Consider the following 18,855-nt stretch of genomic DNA (forward strand, 5'->3'; position numbering starts at 1 on the left):
GTGACATCGAGACCGCACGGTTGTTTAGTGGTAGACTTGAAATCCTCTACTCCAGAACATGACCATTTGCGAGAAAACATTTTTGAAAGTCAAGCTAGGAAAAGACAGCCTGCGGATAATTCCGAAAATGAGTTTAGTGGAGAAGGAAACTTGTCTGACAATACTTTAAATGATGATGTTGATTAAGATTATGAGGAAGAGGAGGAGGAAGATGAGTCAGAAGACGAAAATATTGGGATAAAAAGGAAGTTTTTCTTTACGGGACCTCCTGGTAAGCGCATAAAAGAGGAACAAGAAGAAGAACGTGCACGTAATGACATATGGGATCGAAGATTTCAGAAGCCCCTCAGACAGGCTAATTAGGAACAATTCAAGGAATGACTAAACAGTTACATAGATCAAAAGTACTCTTTTGGTGATGCTCTTTCTTGCGCTGCAAATGATGTGTTGCCGCATTTGATGAAAATGTTGAGACAAAATTATGCAAAATTTCTCATTGACTTTTACGTATTGCCAAAGGACCCTACTCAACAGAAAATTTTCCAGTCCGCGAGGAAACTGAAACATCAACACGATATGAGTTTTAAGGAATCAATTCGGCAATCCATTAAACTAAGAAAAGATCTGTTTGAGGTTCTATGGCCCAGTCATGACATCAACATTTCTAATGATGAAAACCATGAAAACAATGAGGAAGAAAATGCGTAAGAAGGATCGCCAGTCTTACAACGTTACAATGGGCTCCATAAAAGTCTACGATCATAAACAGCAGAAATAGGTCCCTTATAAAGATGATCCAGGGAAATGGTATCAACATTTTAAAGATTTGAGGGACGGTTACGTAACACCCGACCACAAGGGTCATTACATTGTAGGTAGCGGCCATTTGCGTAAAAAAGTTGAAACACTAGAAGCGAAACTCAAAGCCACCGAGGAAAAGCTAAAATAAGTGGAAGAGGAGCTTAAAAATGTACAGCGTCCCTTAGTTAATTTGGTTAGCCCCGTAGCCCAAGCGATTGAAATTGCAAAATCGGAGGTTAAACGAAACAGAGATTCCAGTATACCGGAGCGTAAGAAACGCCGAACGGACAATGACTTGAGTCACTTAACATAATAAAATGAACAATTATCAGTTAAAAATTAATTGCGAGGAAATCAGTAACAGTTTGTGCGGCTGAACAAATTCGCAAACAAAAAGGAAAATTCGTAATTTCCAATACGGATACGAGCATTGGCCCTCGAAAACATTGGGTGGCTTTTTATTTTCCTACGAAAGGCCCTTACGAATTTTTCAACTCGATGGGAAATTGCCCGCAAAGCTCTGATGTTGGATTTGAGAAGATACTAAACAAGAAACATCTTATGTATAATGGGAGAGACATTGTCAAAGAATTTAATCCACAACGAAAAAAGCTCAATGATTACCTAGTAGTGTCAAAAATGATGAAACTGAAAAACATCAAATGACAAAAGCTACTAGACAAAATGCATCATTACTCTTAACACCATAATTACTGTATCAGAATATTGTATGTTAATAAAACTATAAATTGATATGTTTTTTTTTTATTTTTTCGCATGAAAATATAATTTCAACAGTTGTGTCGAATAGTTGCCAATACGTTTCATTAGCATCTGTCCTCTTTCTTTTGCATGAGGATACCATACATCAAACAGTTCACTCGTACTACGTAAACACTTGCGTTGAAAATCGACCTCATAACAGTTATACACCCGGAAAGGAACACCCATACTTACTGCAAGCATTGACAATAAACTAGTTCTTTAAAAAGTAACTTTTAAGTTCTGCCCGAGTATTAAGTTCCTCAGTAGTTTTTGAGCTTAAATGCTTGTTCCATTTGGTCGACTTGACACAAGTCTGTCAGCCCCAAAATCATCATAGTTCATCTTGTGGGATAGAATTCTGAAGACAGAATGAGAAAAATCTAAGATTCTCTATTTCTTTATACATGAAGGTTTTCTCCTGATTGGCCAGTTTATTCAAGCATTTGATTGCAAATTATTTTTAGCTCATGACTCCATGACCTATGAATAGAAAATCATTAAAATCGATTCATAAATAAGTGAATTATGATGGTTTCAATATAAAAATAAATATTTTTACGCATGAGTGATAATGACTTCCTGTATGAACTTTAGTATCGACAGCATCTGAAAGTTCTTTTAAATACCTTTAAACTGATACCAAAATGGATAAAATCGTCCCATAAATAAGGACACCCGATTCGTTTGAATATTTCAAAGCAACTCAGCGCAACAACGCTTTAACTTAACATCAGTGTCAAAAATACACTAAGTCTATATTTGAAATATCTCAATTACAAATAATATTAGACACTTAACCCGAACATTTTCTGAATCGACTCACCGAGATATTTCCAACGGTATATAAACTTAAGTGTTTTATGATTTTTGAAAAATTGGTTTAAAAATCGCTTAAGGGCCATAACTCGAGAACGGCTGAAAATCGAATCGAGAACCTAGGTTTATTTCGAAGCATTCTGACAGGTCTATCATTTAATGCGAAAAAAATCAAAATGTATATCGTAAAATGTTGCACAAAAGACGAAAAACGCTTTTTCTTGTGTATCTTTGTTCGGTTTTAGTTACCATTGATAATAGTTTTTTTATAATGTTGCACATTTGTGATGATCAGTTTTTAAAACATGTTGGCATTTCTTTTCAAAAATGAGTTTTAAAATTGTGCCCCAGTGGTAAACTGACACTTGAATAGCTGATTGCTAACCCGCTTTTACTTTAGAAGGATAAACTTTAACAGTTGAATGGAGCATTGTCCGCATATCCGCCCCTTAATAAACATACGCCAGACCGAGTGGCTACTTTAAATAGTGGCTACTTTAAAGAGATTAACTTGAACATTTCAATAGGCCATTGATAGTATATCCGTCCCTAAATAAACACACGCCAGACATTGTGGCGACTTTAGGGGATAAACTTTGACAGTCAAATAGGCTATTGTTAATGCATCCGCTCTTAAATAAATAGACGCTCGACTATGAGACTATGATAACGTTTGATACACTCGTGATCAGAGCATTTAGAAGTAATACACTGATGATTTGTGTCATTTGGTTTCGGACCGCCGAGGAGTAAATAAGTACTATTTTTATTCAATGTATATTATTTATTTTGACCATATTAAAAACACGAACTATTTGTATTTTTTACTTTTAATTGTACTCTTTTATTAATTGAAATGTTAAGCAGGTAGTTATTAACAGACATTTTTTTCTTAAATGATGATATTTATCTCTCCGTCTAGGGCCGAGGACCTGACCTTCAATGTCTGCGATTCAAGCCCTAAGATCGTGTATATGAGTCAGCTCTGTATACTTCCATTCTTGTTTCTATTTATAACGTGGTGATGTCATTCTTGAAAAAGAATCCAAAATGGACGTCGCACGTCTGTTATTCAACACGGCCGCCGCGCATGTGTAGGGAGGTCATTTCTTGTATGCCAATAAGTTAATATTAATAGAAAACAGAATGGCCGCGGTGCATGTGCAGTAATGACGTTAAACCGGCGCATATACTACTACAAACAATATAAAGAACATAATAACTTTATTACGAATACAAGTCATATATTTAGAACTACAATGTAAGATATTAAAAACAAATAAATAGACTTACCTCTGTGTAATGTACAATACAACTGCCTAAAACACGTAAAATTAAAGAGAAATAATACTATTTATAACAGAAATTACATATACATACATGGTTTATTCTATCATGTTATTGTTAAAACAGTTTCTTCTTGAACCTCACCAAGCGACCTTTGTCATTTGAACACTTTCTAGATAAAACATCAAACCATATTTCAGCATGAAATGTTTATAAATATAGTTCATGTCCTGGTTACATAAAGATATAAACAACCTTTACTAAGTGTGTTTTATGATTATTATACTTTATCACTTAAAAATCTATTGAATAAGTAAAAAAGGGGGAAACATATGAAGTTCAAGATGGACTTGTCCAGTGATAAGGTAAGTCCACACCCACAAGACTCAAATCAACATTACTTTGTGTACCCTCGATTTGAATGGTTAACGGAAAAAATGTAACTTAAAATGAATGTAATCACAAAAAAAATCTTAAAAAGATGTTTAACAACATCACAAAAACTAGGTTAAATAAAGTTAAAACATTCTGTTTTCATTTATACAATACGTCCTTATCATGTTTAAGTCAAATCTGTGACCATAGGCCATCCAAAAGAAAGAGAGCCCAAACAAGTCCTTTAATAGACAAGTTTTCTTTATTCGGATATTACTCTGTTCTTTATAACAATGTCTTGTTGTTAAAGAGTGGTATTCATTAACAGGTTTTTTTTAGAGGTGTCCACTAACACAAGTTTTACTGAATGTACTTAGCAACATTGTAATTGAGGCCATGTTTATAAAAAGTTTACTTTATAAAAGATTATAATGTACAGTTTTGAGGCTGCTTTAGTGTTCATAAATTCCTCTATTGCATTGATTATATTGTCATATATATCAAATTTGATACGTTTATCGTATGTCGTAAGTCCAAACAGAGAGCGATTGAAAAACCATGCACCTTCAATGGTATGGTGTAACAGCAGCCTCTAAATAAGTCCCTGATTTAACCTTATATCATAACCATAAGGTTTTTACCCTTCTTCGCTATCGATTTTCGATTAAACTTGATTATAACTTTCATACTTTTATTATTAAGTTCAACTAAGATTGGCCAAATATTTCTTTTCTTGGATGAAATTCTACGCAAATCAACTATATCTTCGTTATTCAGTATTATTTTGGCATTTGTTTGCAAGATGGCTCTAAAGTGTTTGCCAGTTTCTCATTATCTTCATCTAGTTTTCTTTTCTTATTTCTCTTTATTGTACAATGCAAACAATAAAATTCATGAAATAATACATTAATACAATACTAGAAATTTGATGTAATAACAGTGTTCTGAAATAATACACACAAATTCATACATTTGCAAATGACTATATTTATTTTCTAATTATATTTTTTTAAAAAGGCAAAGTTTACTCTGCACAAACGTTCAATTATTAAAGAGTTAAGTTACATAACAACAATCAGTGTCAAAATTTCCTTACAGCTAAGAATGTTAGGTACTTTCGTTTTCATTGATTAATTTTATGTTTTCGTTCCATACATCCTGCATTGTTTCAAACCTAAGAATTTTTTTGGCGTTGATTATTTCTGTTTTAACCAAAAATAGTAATTGATTTTTAAAAGCCTCTAATCTTGGCAATACGGACTTCATTTTACATTTGTAAATATAATGGTTTTAATTAATATAATATATTATTCTCTGGAACTGTGAATCAGGAAAAGCCGAAATGACAGATTGTTCTAAAAAATGAAAAGCTGAATTTGGAATTGTGTTTGTTAACCAGCCCTACACGTCCCTTATAAACATGTTGACTATGTCACATTCCCAAAATAAATGTTTTATGGTTTCTGGATTGACATTACAAAATGTACAGTTGTCGTTGTCCCTAACTTTAATCTTTTTCAGTAATATATTTGTACCTAAAATACGATGCGTTATTCTATATTGAAGCCATAAAAGTTTTGGACCATTAGTCACTTTAAAGGGAGACACAGGCAAAATTTTCATTTCTTAGTTTTCAATTTTTCATTCCTAATTCTGTAAATGCCCTCAAAATGAATATATTAGACAGCCAAAGGGACAAAACTTTTCTCCATATAAAGAATAAAATGGTGGTTTCCTAACCTGACCCGCGTGGGTCAGGTTAGAGCGCTAGGATTTCACAATAGTTGTCACATTGAACTCTGGAAACGTTAAAGAACATGTCAAATGAATGATTTTGCTTATTTCAATCATACAATACCCACAGTATCTTTTATTGTAACTTCAACGATTTGTTTAAGTCACCTGACTTGTTTTAAAACTATTCGATGATTCTATTGGCGTCTAAATTTTGTTCAATATATATAGATATATTTATGTTTCAAATCCAAAATATTTAGAATTTAAAGAGAAATTCAGGCTGAAACTTTTAGAAATGTCATTTTAGCGCGAGTTGAGTACAAAAGATCATTTTAATATTTTTGTCATTATTTTGCCTGAATATCCCTTTAAAGGATAGAAAGTAGATATTTTTCCAGTTAGGATAAATATAAGAAAAATCATTTTGCCATTTTATTTCTGATTTTGTCTGACGATTATTATTGACCAGCACGTCGTATATTGCGGGACATCCTTTGCGACTTTTGTTAAGTATTTGGATGGCAATTGGCAATATCAGGTTTTTATACTTTGATATCATTTTGATTTACATGAAAATCCGTCAAAGCTTTTCTGAAGGAACTATTATACCTTCATATTTAAGAAAGATTGAGCTAACATCAAATAATCTTTGAAATTCTTGAAAACTATAAAACAACCCATTTTCATTTACAAAATCGTTGACAAACGAAACACCTTTTCAAACGATTTTCCTGCAATGTTGAAATTAGGATTTAACCATACCGGATTGGACAAGAAATCTGCCCAGTTACCTGAACAAATCTTACATTGAAATAAATAAAATGAATTCAAAACATCCTTCCAAAACAAATTGTTTACTCGACTTTTATGTTGTAACAAATAGTCAGTACCATATTTGGTCGACTGGTAAAGAGCTGGACACAATTCTTGTACAAGAAAAGCATATTAAGTGTTTGAAGAGAAAAGTCTTCTTATCCAAGTGATTTTTAAAGCACTGATGAAATGTATTAAGTCAACCGCTCTAAGCCCACCATTACATTTAACTTGATTGAGTTTTATTCTTCTTATCGTATCCGGTCCATCATTCCAAATAAATTTGAAAAATACATTTTGTAGGTCTTTAATTACATCGGATTTAGGGTTTGGTAAAGATAAAAACAGGTTAGTTAATTTTGACAAAGCAAGCTTCTTAATCACTGTGATATTTCCTATAGGAGAAAGTAGTCTTCTGGACCATAATTTTAAAAGAATCTTAACTTCATTTATCTTGGAAGGATAGTTAAGATCACTTATAGATGTAATATTTGTTGATAAAGTTACTCCCAATAATTTAAATGGACCTTTGTCCCATTTAACACCGATTTCCGGATATAATTCTAAATCGCTATTTCTCATTGCACCTATCCATAACGCCCTAGTTTTGTCAACATTTATTTTTAAACCAGAGATATTTGCATAAAATTTAAAACTTTCATAGTATGAACGAGGGATTTTTCAGAACCGTCTAATATCAATGAGGTGTCATCTGCGTATTGTGACATCAAATACTTTACACCCTTAACTTTAATTTTGATACCTTTGAAATTATCATTTTATTTATAAATAAAGCAAGAATCTCCGCGCAATCAGCCTTGTCTTCTGGTATCTGAATTATTTTCACATTGTTCTTCCAAAAAATAATTTGTTCTCCTGCTTGCCTCTGTACTTACATAATAATTCTTGCTAACATTCTCTTCTATTTCCCTAATTTTCTGATTCGCTCTATTTTTCAAATCTCTAAGTCTGTCTTTTACTTTTTCATTTTCAAATTCTAGAGAGCTTAATCGTTCAATCATTACCAACGCTCTATCTTGTTCCGTGCTATCAATCGTTTTAATCAAAGTTTAATTTAAAGATGCAATAATGTTTTTCATTAATTCCTCTATTATATCTTCTTAGCACCGTTTTAAGATCACCCCTTAAGTCACTTACTGCGCTTGTCATAGCCACTATCTGTACCTGTATACTATCAAGGGCCTTCATTTTTGTGGTAGTAAAGTAATTTTACTTATGTTTCCATATCTCTAGCAATATTGTTACTATAATGCGGTAGAAATGTCTTTACTGGAAGCTTAATACCAGGCTTTTCACAGTCTCTGTAAAAATACAATTGTTAAACCCATATAGGTTTTTAGGGTTCATCTAATTGTATGTCAAAAATAAAAGAAAATCAAACTAAAAAAATCAATGTTAGAACTGATAAATAATGAATAGCTGCTAAAATTGAAAAACTATCAACTACGTATTTTTTATTCCATATTCAATGTATCATAATGTTCTTTTTGAACCTAAAACAACCACTCTCACATATTTATTTTTATGCATCTGAATAAATTTTAGAACAATAGAACAACAATCACCTAAACATAACTGCTTAATAGCACGAAGCCTCAAATATTAATATATAAATAGCAAAGGAAAAAATAAAAAAACATGCGGGGTTACAATTACATGCTATAAAGGTTGAATTTATAATATGATACAATAATATAACTGTGCTCGAATTATTAATAGTAAATAAACTATGGAGATTTTTCTGGTCTACACTGTTGAAGTTAGAAGCACTTGTCAAGCCAAACATATCAAAAGATCTAATTACTTGGAAATTTAACAGTGGTATGCCTAGTTATAGAGTTTAGCTTTTAGCACACTCATTTTAATTAATACATATTACTAAAAGGGAGATAACCTAAATAGTTATATGCAAAGTTCGTACAGTAGTTATGTCACCTTGGTAATATTTAACGTGTAGATAAAATATCCAAATTTTTACATTTAAACTACTATCACATACATTGTGGTTTGAGCATTTTAGGGACAAGATAAAATCACCACACATGCTCGTACATTTATAATTAACTAGATGATTTATACATGTCTTGTCCGACTAGTATCATAGTAACGTTTTTGAAATGTTTATCATGCTGTAATTTTAAACCGTTCCAACGTTTGATTTTGTAAATGTTGACCTTAATGATTAATATAAACGTTCACCAGTTGCAAGAAGATCAGTTGGTTGCAGGAAGAACAGTTGTGCGCTTGGTATATTGTTTTTATTCTGCAATCAATTGCTGCACAATATATCATAGAAAAATTTGTCTATAAAAATAGACTAAAATAGAATACCATAATTTGATAATCCGGTTTAAAACTGACATTTATATTGAATGTTCTACCTGCATCACGCTGTCCTGCTCGAAACATGTTAACGGGTGTGATAACAGGTGTTTTTATATTTGTATCAAGGGAAATATAACAACCTTTAGGTCACATATATATCATGGAAACTGCAAATTTTACTTCATGTAAATTTAACAACTGTAAACAAATATGTTGATGTTTTATACCCGTTTTTTGTGTGGGAGAGTGGCTTGTAAATTGTTAATTGTATTATAACATTTATAAATATATTTTCATTCAGACTGACCTGTTTCAAAAATGCTGTAATGGAAAGTGAGGAATTGGACTCAGATTTGTTTGCGAATTGGGTGCGAGGCTCAAAAGGACTAGAATATTTACAGGAAGGTCTTCAAGAATTTGTTGGAGAAAAGGTACTGCAATGTCGTGATAATACTCTTAAAAAGGTAATCTTGACATTACCATCTGGATCACCACACAACAGTGCAACCAATGTACGGAAAATAATCTTTCTCCAGATCATTTTCAACTCTACGAAGGCATGTAGCAGACGCACATGTTACCAAAACAGGCCACCAACTGTTTTGGAAGCAGACCAGTTGGACGAAGGAAATGCCCTGATGGCATATGTAGTAAATTTTACGATGCAATTGTAGATGAGCATGTATTTAAAGACCCATTATGGAAGAACACTGATCCAAGTACGTGGTGTTCGGATCCTCAAGGGTGGAGCTATGCAAAATGTTTCCAAACAACTAAAGGTCCAGGGACATCAGCTAATGATACAGATGCGGCTGGTCTGCTTAGCATAATCATAAACAACAGGTCAATACAAACTTTGTGACCAGTATTAATCCTAGCCAGTTCGTTTCATTTGGTAAGTACAGGAAACGGTCAACAATAAATATATGATTTTTATATCATCCAACGATTTCTATAATTTCTGAATAGTTACTAATTGTTTAAAAAGTATCATATACTCAGTTTATAACTTTAAATAGATAAATTTTGCTTGATATCGCTAAAAGGTAAACATTCAAATATGGATTCGAATTGCAGACTTTCTTCAGTTCTTCATTATAAGATTAAACGTATAGAAATCATTAAAGTATATAATTAAAGCCAATTAAATATTCCTTCACCACATATATACATATATCACAAAAAAGCAAAGAACGAAATAATAATTGGAATTATGTGTTATGATTTCCCTTTTACATACATGTATAATACAAATTCTTTCAGGCGAGAGACACCCGAAATAAAATCTTACATAGCTCAAAGCTTGAAATCGATGAAACAACTGTGTGTTCTTATTTGGACGCGTTCATTGTAGTTCTTCAAGATCCAAAGTGTCTGATTAACGATGAGGCATCAAAGAAAGCTGTTGATAAACTAACACAGGTATATAATAATAATATACAATTTTAAAGCACAAATCAGATTTATTAATGTGATAAATGAGATATGCTTTTATTGCAAGTGCGCGTTGAACCACTTAAGGGGTGACATCCGGATGTATTTGAGCTACTTTGGTATATAACTCTGAAATGACGACTGATTTACAAAGAGTAAGGGAAATATGATATTAATTACACAAAGCTTATACACGATATATGGTCTTGCATGCAAAGTTGTCACAAAATGATGATTTAACATAGTGCTACAAACGTATTGATCAAGGGGCTAGACAATTGGAAGCAAATACAAAATAAAAAAATCATGGGTCAAGGTCAATGTTGCTAAAATACAAAAAGAAAAGAAGTTAGCAAAGTGCATAGCTTATTTGGAAAAAAACTGGTCTATGATTGCTATTTGACTCCTTGGGGTCAAAGTATGGTCACTGTTAATAGATAAACAGATAATATTTTTTCATATTGAACGCTAGAGTTTGAAACTAAGTATTTATAAATCACTTTGTATATCAAATCGATTTATAATGGAATAAAGAAGTTGAATCAAAATTGAATATGAAGAACAAATTAAATTATGTGTACTGTGTTAAATTTGACGGACAAATTGACATTCCGAATAACTTTTCTTTGATTAAGAGATTCTTTTTTTCCTTGGTTGATAAAGAAACTTCTTTTAGAGCCATATTAAAATTTCTCAGAAGTTATGAAAAACTTTATTAATTTTTCTGTCGTTGGGGAAAATTCTCACAGTGAAGTAATTCAGTTTGCGTGTTTGTGTTCGTGCGTGTGTGTGTGTGTTCGCGCACGTATTTGTGTGTGTGTGTGTGCGTGCGCGTGTGCGTGTATGTGTTATTAGATACAAATAAAGATTTGTTGGCAAATGATTTAATACTTAGCGAATATGATAATACTCAATGTAAGCTAATAAAAATGTATAATGTTACAATAGAAATGTATGTTAAAACTATTATATACTTATTTATTTTGATTATATATATAAGGTTGTTAGTATAAATGTGTTTTAATTTGAGGCCATTTCTTAGAAAGTGCTTATAAATGACAAATTTGTTTAACAGTCCTTGAATTTGATATTTGAACTTGAATTTTTCTTGAAAAAAGCTCAAAAGGTACTTTAATTTGCTTGAATTAAAATATGAAAATATGCTTGAAAATTGAAACTGAAAATATGCTTGAAAATGCCTGAATGACATACAGTCGGTAAAAATCGACATTTTACAAAATTTCCAAACAATTTTTAAGAGAGCGTTTAACATTTAGAGAAAATCGTTTTGCGTGTGTCTGCATACTTCATTTGCTAAAGCATGCGTGTAGCGTTTGATCTTTTATCGTGTAACATGCATGCGTTTTTTTCCACAGCGTGCGTTCTGCGTGTAAGAAGAAACGTTCACCCTACTGTACTTCTTTACAATTAGATTTGAAATGTCTTTGTTGGGTTGAGATAATCCTGGAAATCCCATTTTTTTTGCTCGTTCGACATAAAATATTTGCTTTTTTTTTGTAAAACAAAGTTGAACTTGAAATGTTTCTTAATTCAAAATTTAACCATTTTCGTGTTTAAATATCAAATTCTGCTAAAGCCGTTGCTACGGGGAGTGGATGGTAACTTGCACTTCCTAGTACCGTCCATGAACAGGCTCAATCAAACTGAGCCTGTAGCATTTTCCATTTTTCCATTTCGGGCTTTCTTTAGGGATTCTGTTTTTCTCTGTATTTGTTGACTATCTGGGGCAGGTAAGTCTGAGATCACATTTTCAGAATATTGCCCCCTTTCTATGGTGCTTCTTTTTACTATTCAGCTCTAACAAATTGGAGTGCTCTGTCTATGGAAAGGTCTTGTTTGATTAAAGGTGCCACTTATTTTACAAAGTCAGTTGTATGTTAATTACCAAAAAATACCGTCATTTCAATTGTCTGATTGTGTAAAAACGGGGTTTGTATACATTGTTTGGAAAAATTGTTAAAAAAATACTTTAAAAACATCATACATACAAACATCAAAATTTGAAAAGGTTTATAATTGCAAAACATTACATCATTTAGGTGTGTAATGCTTTTTTGTTTCCAGACCATGTCCATACATATAAAAATGCCGCAAACATGTGCTTGTAGATAATTGAATCAGTCAAAAAAGTTAAACATAAAGGATATAAAAAAAATTACAAAAGAGATTGCCTTCAAAGCTGTATAAAAATGTTATTATTTATGGAAGAAAATTAGCTCTTGCTAGTACACCATATATTAGTTTACTGTTTGGAGCTCATATGATTATCTTTCAAAGTGTCAAGAGAATATGCTCGTCGGTTATATGTTTAGCTGAAAATCTTTGTTAAAAGTACAAAAAGACATTTTGAGGAGCTTTTTCCGGAAAATACAGTTTTTACAGCAGGACAAACGACATTAATAATCTTTTGCATGCGACTCCTATACTAAAAGAAGAAAGGACTATTCGAAATTAGTTTTACGTATTTACCTCGCTTGATCAAGCGACAGTTGTAGCGGACCGAGGTGTATAAACTGTGATAGATCTATTCAACAGTAAAACTAGACAATCAAATACAATGTTTGTAAGCAATAAGTTGATAAGTATATAACATTTCTATATGCCTTTTACATTACAGTTAAAAAACAACAAAATACACATAAGCCAAGGAGACAAAGTATCACTTCTTCAGATGAGAAATAAGGCATTAACCGAACTTGACGACAAAATAGCAGAACATTTGCGTAAACTCGATGAGAAAGCATTAGCTTTACGGTATAAATTAAAGCTAGATGTTGATGAGTTTAAGGATTCTGCTTTGGCAGATGTTGAGAACGCAGGTATATCGGTAAAGCAATCACTAACTGTAGAGAAAGGGGTTGCCATATCTGACATTGCCACAGCCAGGAAAGAGGGTATACATGACATTGCTGGGAAGACTACTGATGGTATTTCTGAGATAAAAGCAGTCGGGGGACAGGCATTACAAGAAATATCCGAGGCAAAAAACGATATTGATGGACAGAAAAGTGAAGCTATATCTGAAATTTGTAATTTAAAAAAAGACGTTTTATCTGTAATCACCAAGGCTGGTACAGAAGCAAAAGAAAATTTTCTTGTTGGGGCTAGTGCTGCTAGGTCTGATATGAGCGGAAAAGTTGTTTTAAGAGAATCCATTTTCCAAAAAGTTCGTCGGAAGCTCAAAAATGCGTTCAGTCCTTCAAGTTCAAAATCACATTTTAAGGTTGGTTTTCTTTCATCACTCCATATTAACCTATATAACTTAATCAATCCAGTACAATGTCTTTGTGTAGAAATAGCTTTCAGTAACTCTTTTGATTTTTGTTTTGTTAATTTTCATTTTTCATAAGTTCTATTTCTATTAATGCCTTTATAAATTACACGTTAAGATATCATAACAAAGTTTATTTTATTGTCATATTATGTAACTGTGATATCCATTTATCAAAGGTACTCCCGCTTTTATAAAATATAGGATCTGGTTTGGTTAAACTAACACGACAATTTGTATTTTTCTTACATTTCTCCTAGTAAATAAATTAATTGATGATGTCTCCCACATTTGGTATTGATCCTCTAGGTTTAAGTGGAACTTGGGATGACATAGAACAAGGTCAAGGTATTTTGTGTAAAAATGCATTTCAAACAAATGGTCCTTAAGTTTAGAATTTGGGAACAGTCTTAAATTTGTACATATATGACTCACATTTTGTTGTAAGTTGATCATATAATAATCACGTGGATTTTCCACCCTGTTGATAGGACAGTCTTATCGAAAGCAATATCTATATTTTTTTTTTCAATTTCAAAATACTGATTGCTTTACATTTTGAAAGAAATAACACTAAAAGATTTTATCAACAATCATCCTAATTATCACAAGTCTATGTCTTATTCTTTCCACAGGTGTTGCCAAGCCAATCAAAGAAAGGTAAATGAATTCATCTTATATCATTTAGAGGTCTGTGAGGAGGCCTTGTTCGTCCGTCCATACGTTTGTCTGTTCTCATGTTGTTTCACAACCTCTAAAAATATTTGATCTATAGTAAAAAAACTTAACAGAAATGTTGATCAGCATTTTAAATTTTGCACCCGGGTTTTTGCGTGTGCATTAATCTATTTTGTCAATGTAATTGCCTCTGACTATGTAAAAAGGCTATTTTCAATTAGTGTTGCGCATAGCCAATCAAATTATTTGAAGAATGGTTGGCCAGCAAATGTAGGTGTGCACATTAGGTTTTGTGTGAGGATTTATTCAGTTTTTTCAGAGTTATTGCCCTTGTTCGTAGCCAAAAACAGTGTATAACTTTGAGTCATAAAACTTTACAGAAATGAAAATCAGCATGCGTAGTGGGCAACCTAGGGTTAGTCCTTAAGCACCAGACGTGTCAGTTAGTATAACGTACACGCCAACGTCTTACCGTCTTCTGCAGAAATTCCTTTAGCAAAACGAACAGCGATTTTGTTTGTTTTTGTTTGTTTTGGGTTTTACGTCACATCGACACAGTATAGATCATATCGCGACGTTCCAGCTTTACTGGTGGAGGAAGACCTCAGGTGCCCTTCCATGCATATTTCAGGCACGAACGGGCACCTGAGTAGAACCACCGACGTTCCTTAAGCTAGCTGGATAGCTAACTCACATGAAAGAGTCCAAAGCCCCTGTCGGGATCGAAACCCACAGCGGCGAGGGGCAAGTGATTTGAAGTCAACGACCTTAACCACTCGGCCAAGGACGCCCTTCAGCGATTTTGAAGCGCTACATAATCTGTTAAAACTCAATAATTATATGTTTGATGAAACTAGCTGAGATGTGAAGATATTAAAATTCACCAAGAAATCCAAAGCATTCAAAATGTATATGAAACGCGCCACTTTGTTCTATTGATTGTGCCATTTTGATATCAGGAAGAAACTTTTTAAATGCCTTTTTGTGTGGTTAAACTATTTCTTCGTTTTCTGTAAAAACATTTCCCCTTTTTTCAAATCGTTCGAGTCCATTTGTTTATTGCATCAAAAAAGCATGGTATGGTCTGTTTCAAGGTGAAATTTACCGGTCAGTTTTAGCTCGTTTCAAGTCAAAGGAAACTACATCTGCTTGACGCTGCTTAACAGTCGTTATCGATTATGAACGGACTGCTGAATACTATATTTTTAAAAAAAAATACACGGAAACATTCAATATAAACATTTTTGCATAATAGGCGACTAAAGAAATAAATGACTTGCCTTCGAATGCAAGTACATCAAATCTAATGCAATATACTTTCACCGCTATATACATTGTTCCATGTATCCTGCATACATTTCCCTGTGTGTTTGTTTCGCTTTATAATTGGATCACAGTGCAATGTCCCGGTCGCATATTTTTAAAATATGTGTGTTTACACAGACAAATTAATATTGTGATAGTTACTTATAATAAAAATGATACATTTCTTGTAATTTTCAATACAAATGTTTTTTATCCTTCCTTGAATTTGTTTGGAAGTTTTGCATTTTTTGACATCAGTGATTGAGGGAGACATTCTTATTTAATGTTGATTATGTGTATACAACAGAAATGATATTTTCTTTTCCGAACATCATAAAATAATTCTACTGATTATTATGGTTATAAAGAGTCCATAGTAGAAAAATGTGATTTTAATAAAAGTGGGGTAGGCCGTTCGAGCTAAGAATTACAGAGTGCAATATTTGTTAAAAATAATTTTTAACCTTTAAATATCTTTTTGAATTACTGGTTGTATATTGATATATTTGCACCAAAAAGTGTCTTGGGTGGCTCTCTTAAGCTTGTACTCGTAAATTACACAAAAATGTTCTATTCTACTGATCAAAGATTGATAGACATGGTTACAGTTTAAACAACATAAACTCTTCAAATACTTGTGCGACTTGAAACCGAAAGACTGGTAAGTTACTTTTGGCCATAATGGCCATTATATTGAAACAAACTCCGTCTGTCACCAACTTTGCAATATTCCTGTCGTAAATAAAAGATCATTGAATAAAGGATCTTCAGTACTGATACCGGAAGATACAGGGACGTTTTTAATGTTCTATCAATCTTGAGTAGCAACATTTCTTCATTTGGCCTCGCCCTCTTTATCAATCGGATAATACGTTATAAAGACCTTTTTGCCAACGTTATCCATACCTAAAATAGTTCACATATTTCCATTAAAATGTACGCAAATCTTTTATAATATATACAATAGTAAAGTAAAGTTATTGCATATATCATTTTTTGTGTTCAATTACAATTTTTGGTTTAAACTCTCTCAGAAATGTTACTGAACGCAATTCCGTATAATTTACCGTGCAATTTTACCCATTTGTAGTCAAGTTAGATTCAATAATGAACGTCTGTACCATATAAACTTTACATGTGGTTATTTTACTTTTAATTTTACTTTTTGCCTTATATTCCCGTTCATGCGGTACGTTGTCTATATAAACTTAACTTGTGTTGTCATAAACTGTAAAAATACAGTGAAACCACGCAGATAGGACCGAAATTTTATATATGAACTATATGCTTTGCTAATGTCGTGAAAATGTTCATGTTTGTGTCATCAATATGAATAAGAAAAAAATATGTAAATGAAAAAAGTGTGCATTGTTTGGCACATATTGTTAAGGTTCATCTGTATTTCTATAAAAAATAAACAACTTTTCATAACCTGAAATAAATTGCATATTAGACATCTGGTTTTGTTTACTTCATGAAAATTTCATCTACTTTAACTACTTAACTACTTAATGAGTTTTTCTCAGGAATATATCTGCCGAAGTCGTTTTTTCTTAGACGGTAAAAAATGCAAACTTAATATTACAGATTAACTCGTCCGTACGTGTACAATTTCTTCAATGCCCGATATATTCAATTAAAACTTGGAAAACTTTGAAAGGTTTTTCTGATCTAGAGTTTTAAGTTGCAAAATTTAAAGAAGTGGTTGACTTGTACAACTTCATGTATGCGCCTAAATTTTCATTAGATTTAGAAAAATACAAAAATTGAAAACAGGATCTTTTTCCCGTGTTTCATTACAACATATATACTGATGGTATTCATCTTCGTTCGATATTTCACAACTTTTGATCTTAAAAAATCGCAATTTTGTCAAAAATCTTTCCGTGTAATAAATACATATTTTACTGTGAATTGCCCCGCTCATATATCAAATAATGTCTGTTTTGAACTGATATTTAGACGGTAGAAGAAGAAGATACATTTAGAGGCCCCTAAAAAGGGCCAATCAAATTTATATGAGCAAACTTGATAAAAACGTACATAAGAATGCTACAGACAAAGTTAAGTGATCATCCATCAATTAGTTCTGTAGAGGAAGTTTAAAGGTGTTTCTATTTTTAGCTTAAGCGGCCCCTAAAAGGGGTCAATCAAATATATATGAGCACACTTAATAAAAGACTACCCCAGAATGCTACAAATTTTGATGATTATCCATTAATTAGTTCTGTAGAAATAAACGTTTAAAGGTATTTCTATTTTTAGCTATAGCGGCCCCTAAAAGGGGCCAATCAAATTAATATGAACAAACTTGATAAAAGATTACCCAAGAATGATACAGACAAAGTTTGGTGATCACCCATCCATTAGTTCTGTAGACGAAGATGTCTAAGGATTTTCCTATTTTTGCCCTATAGACCCCTAAAAGGGGCCAATCAAAATAATATGAGCAAATATGATGAAAAACTACACAACAATGCTACAGACAAAGTTTGGTGATCATCCATCTATTAGTTCTCTAGACATAGATGTTTAAAGGTATCTTTATTTTGAGCTTTAGCGGCCCCTGAAAGAGGCCAATCAAATTGTATGAGCATACTTGATAAACGACTACATTAGAATGATACAGACAAAGTTTGGTGATCATCAATCCATTTGTTCTCTAGAAGAAGTTGTCTAAAGGTTTTTCTTTTTTTAGCCCTAAAGACCCCTAAAAGGAGCCGATCAAATTTATATGAGCAAACATCATAAAAGACTTTCCAAGAATGCTACAGGCAAAGTTTGGTGATTATCCATCAATTAGCTCTGTAGTAGAAGATGTATAAAGGTTTTTCTTTTTTTAGCTTTGTTGACCCCTAAAAGGGGTCAATTGAAATGACATGAGCAAACTCAAGTTTGACTGTCACAAGGATGCTACATACGAAATTTGAAGTAAATTTGCCCAGCGGTTTCAGAAAACAAGACGATTGTTGACACATGACGACGGACGCCGGAGTATCCCCCTTTGATACTAATAGCTCACCCTGAGCTTTCGGCTCTGATGAGCGAAGGTTCAGGGTGAGCTAAAAAGGAAAGAAAGGGAAAAAAGAAAGAAAAAACACATACAAATATTTATAAGAAAATGGAGTGTGATTTTAAACATAAAAACGCCTTAGTAATGAGCTTAATATCACTCAAACATGCCTTCAGATCACATTACGTGCCCA

General features: G+C 32.6%; 1 protein-coding gene across 1 annotated transcript in view; it reads left to right on the forward strand.

The window, feature by feature from the left end:
* The first annotated feature begins 465 nt into the window (after positions 1-465).
* Positions 466-18,855, forward strand: part of LOC132723517 (uncharacterized) — a 62,037-nt gene continuing 43,647 nt past the window's right edge. The window contains exons 1-5 of the mRNA XM_060708241.1: positions 466-704; positions 9,242-9,590; positions 10,204-10,362; positions 13,013-13,618; positions 14,302-14,326. Of these exons, the coding sequence (XP_060564224.1) occupies positions 466-704; positions 9,242-9,590; positions 10,204-10,362; positions 13,013-13,618; positions 14,302-14,326 (1,378 nt within the window). The remainder of the gene's footprint in view (positions 705-9,241; positions 9,591-10,203; positions 10,363-13,012; positions 13,619-14,301; positions 14,327-18,855) is intronic.

Source organism: Ruditapes philippinarum, unplaced genomic scaffold (assembly GCF_026571515.1).
Source record: "Ruditapes philippinarum isolate M1 unplaced genomic scaffold, ASM2657151v2 ctg1523_1_1_1_1, whole genome shotgun sequence".
In the NCBI taxonomy this organism is placed as follows: domain Eukaryota; kingdom Metazoa; phylum Mollusca; class Bivalvia; order Venerida; family Veneridae; genus Ruditapes; species Ruditapes philippinarum.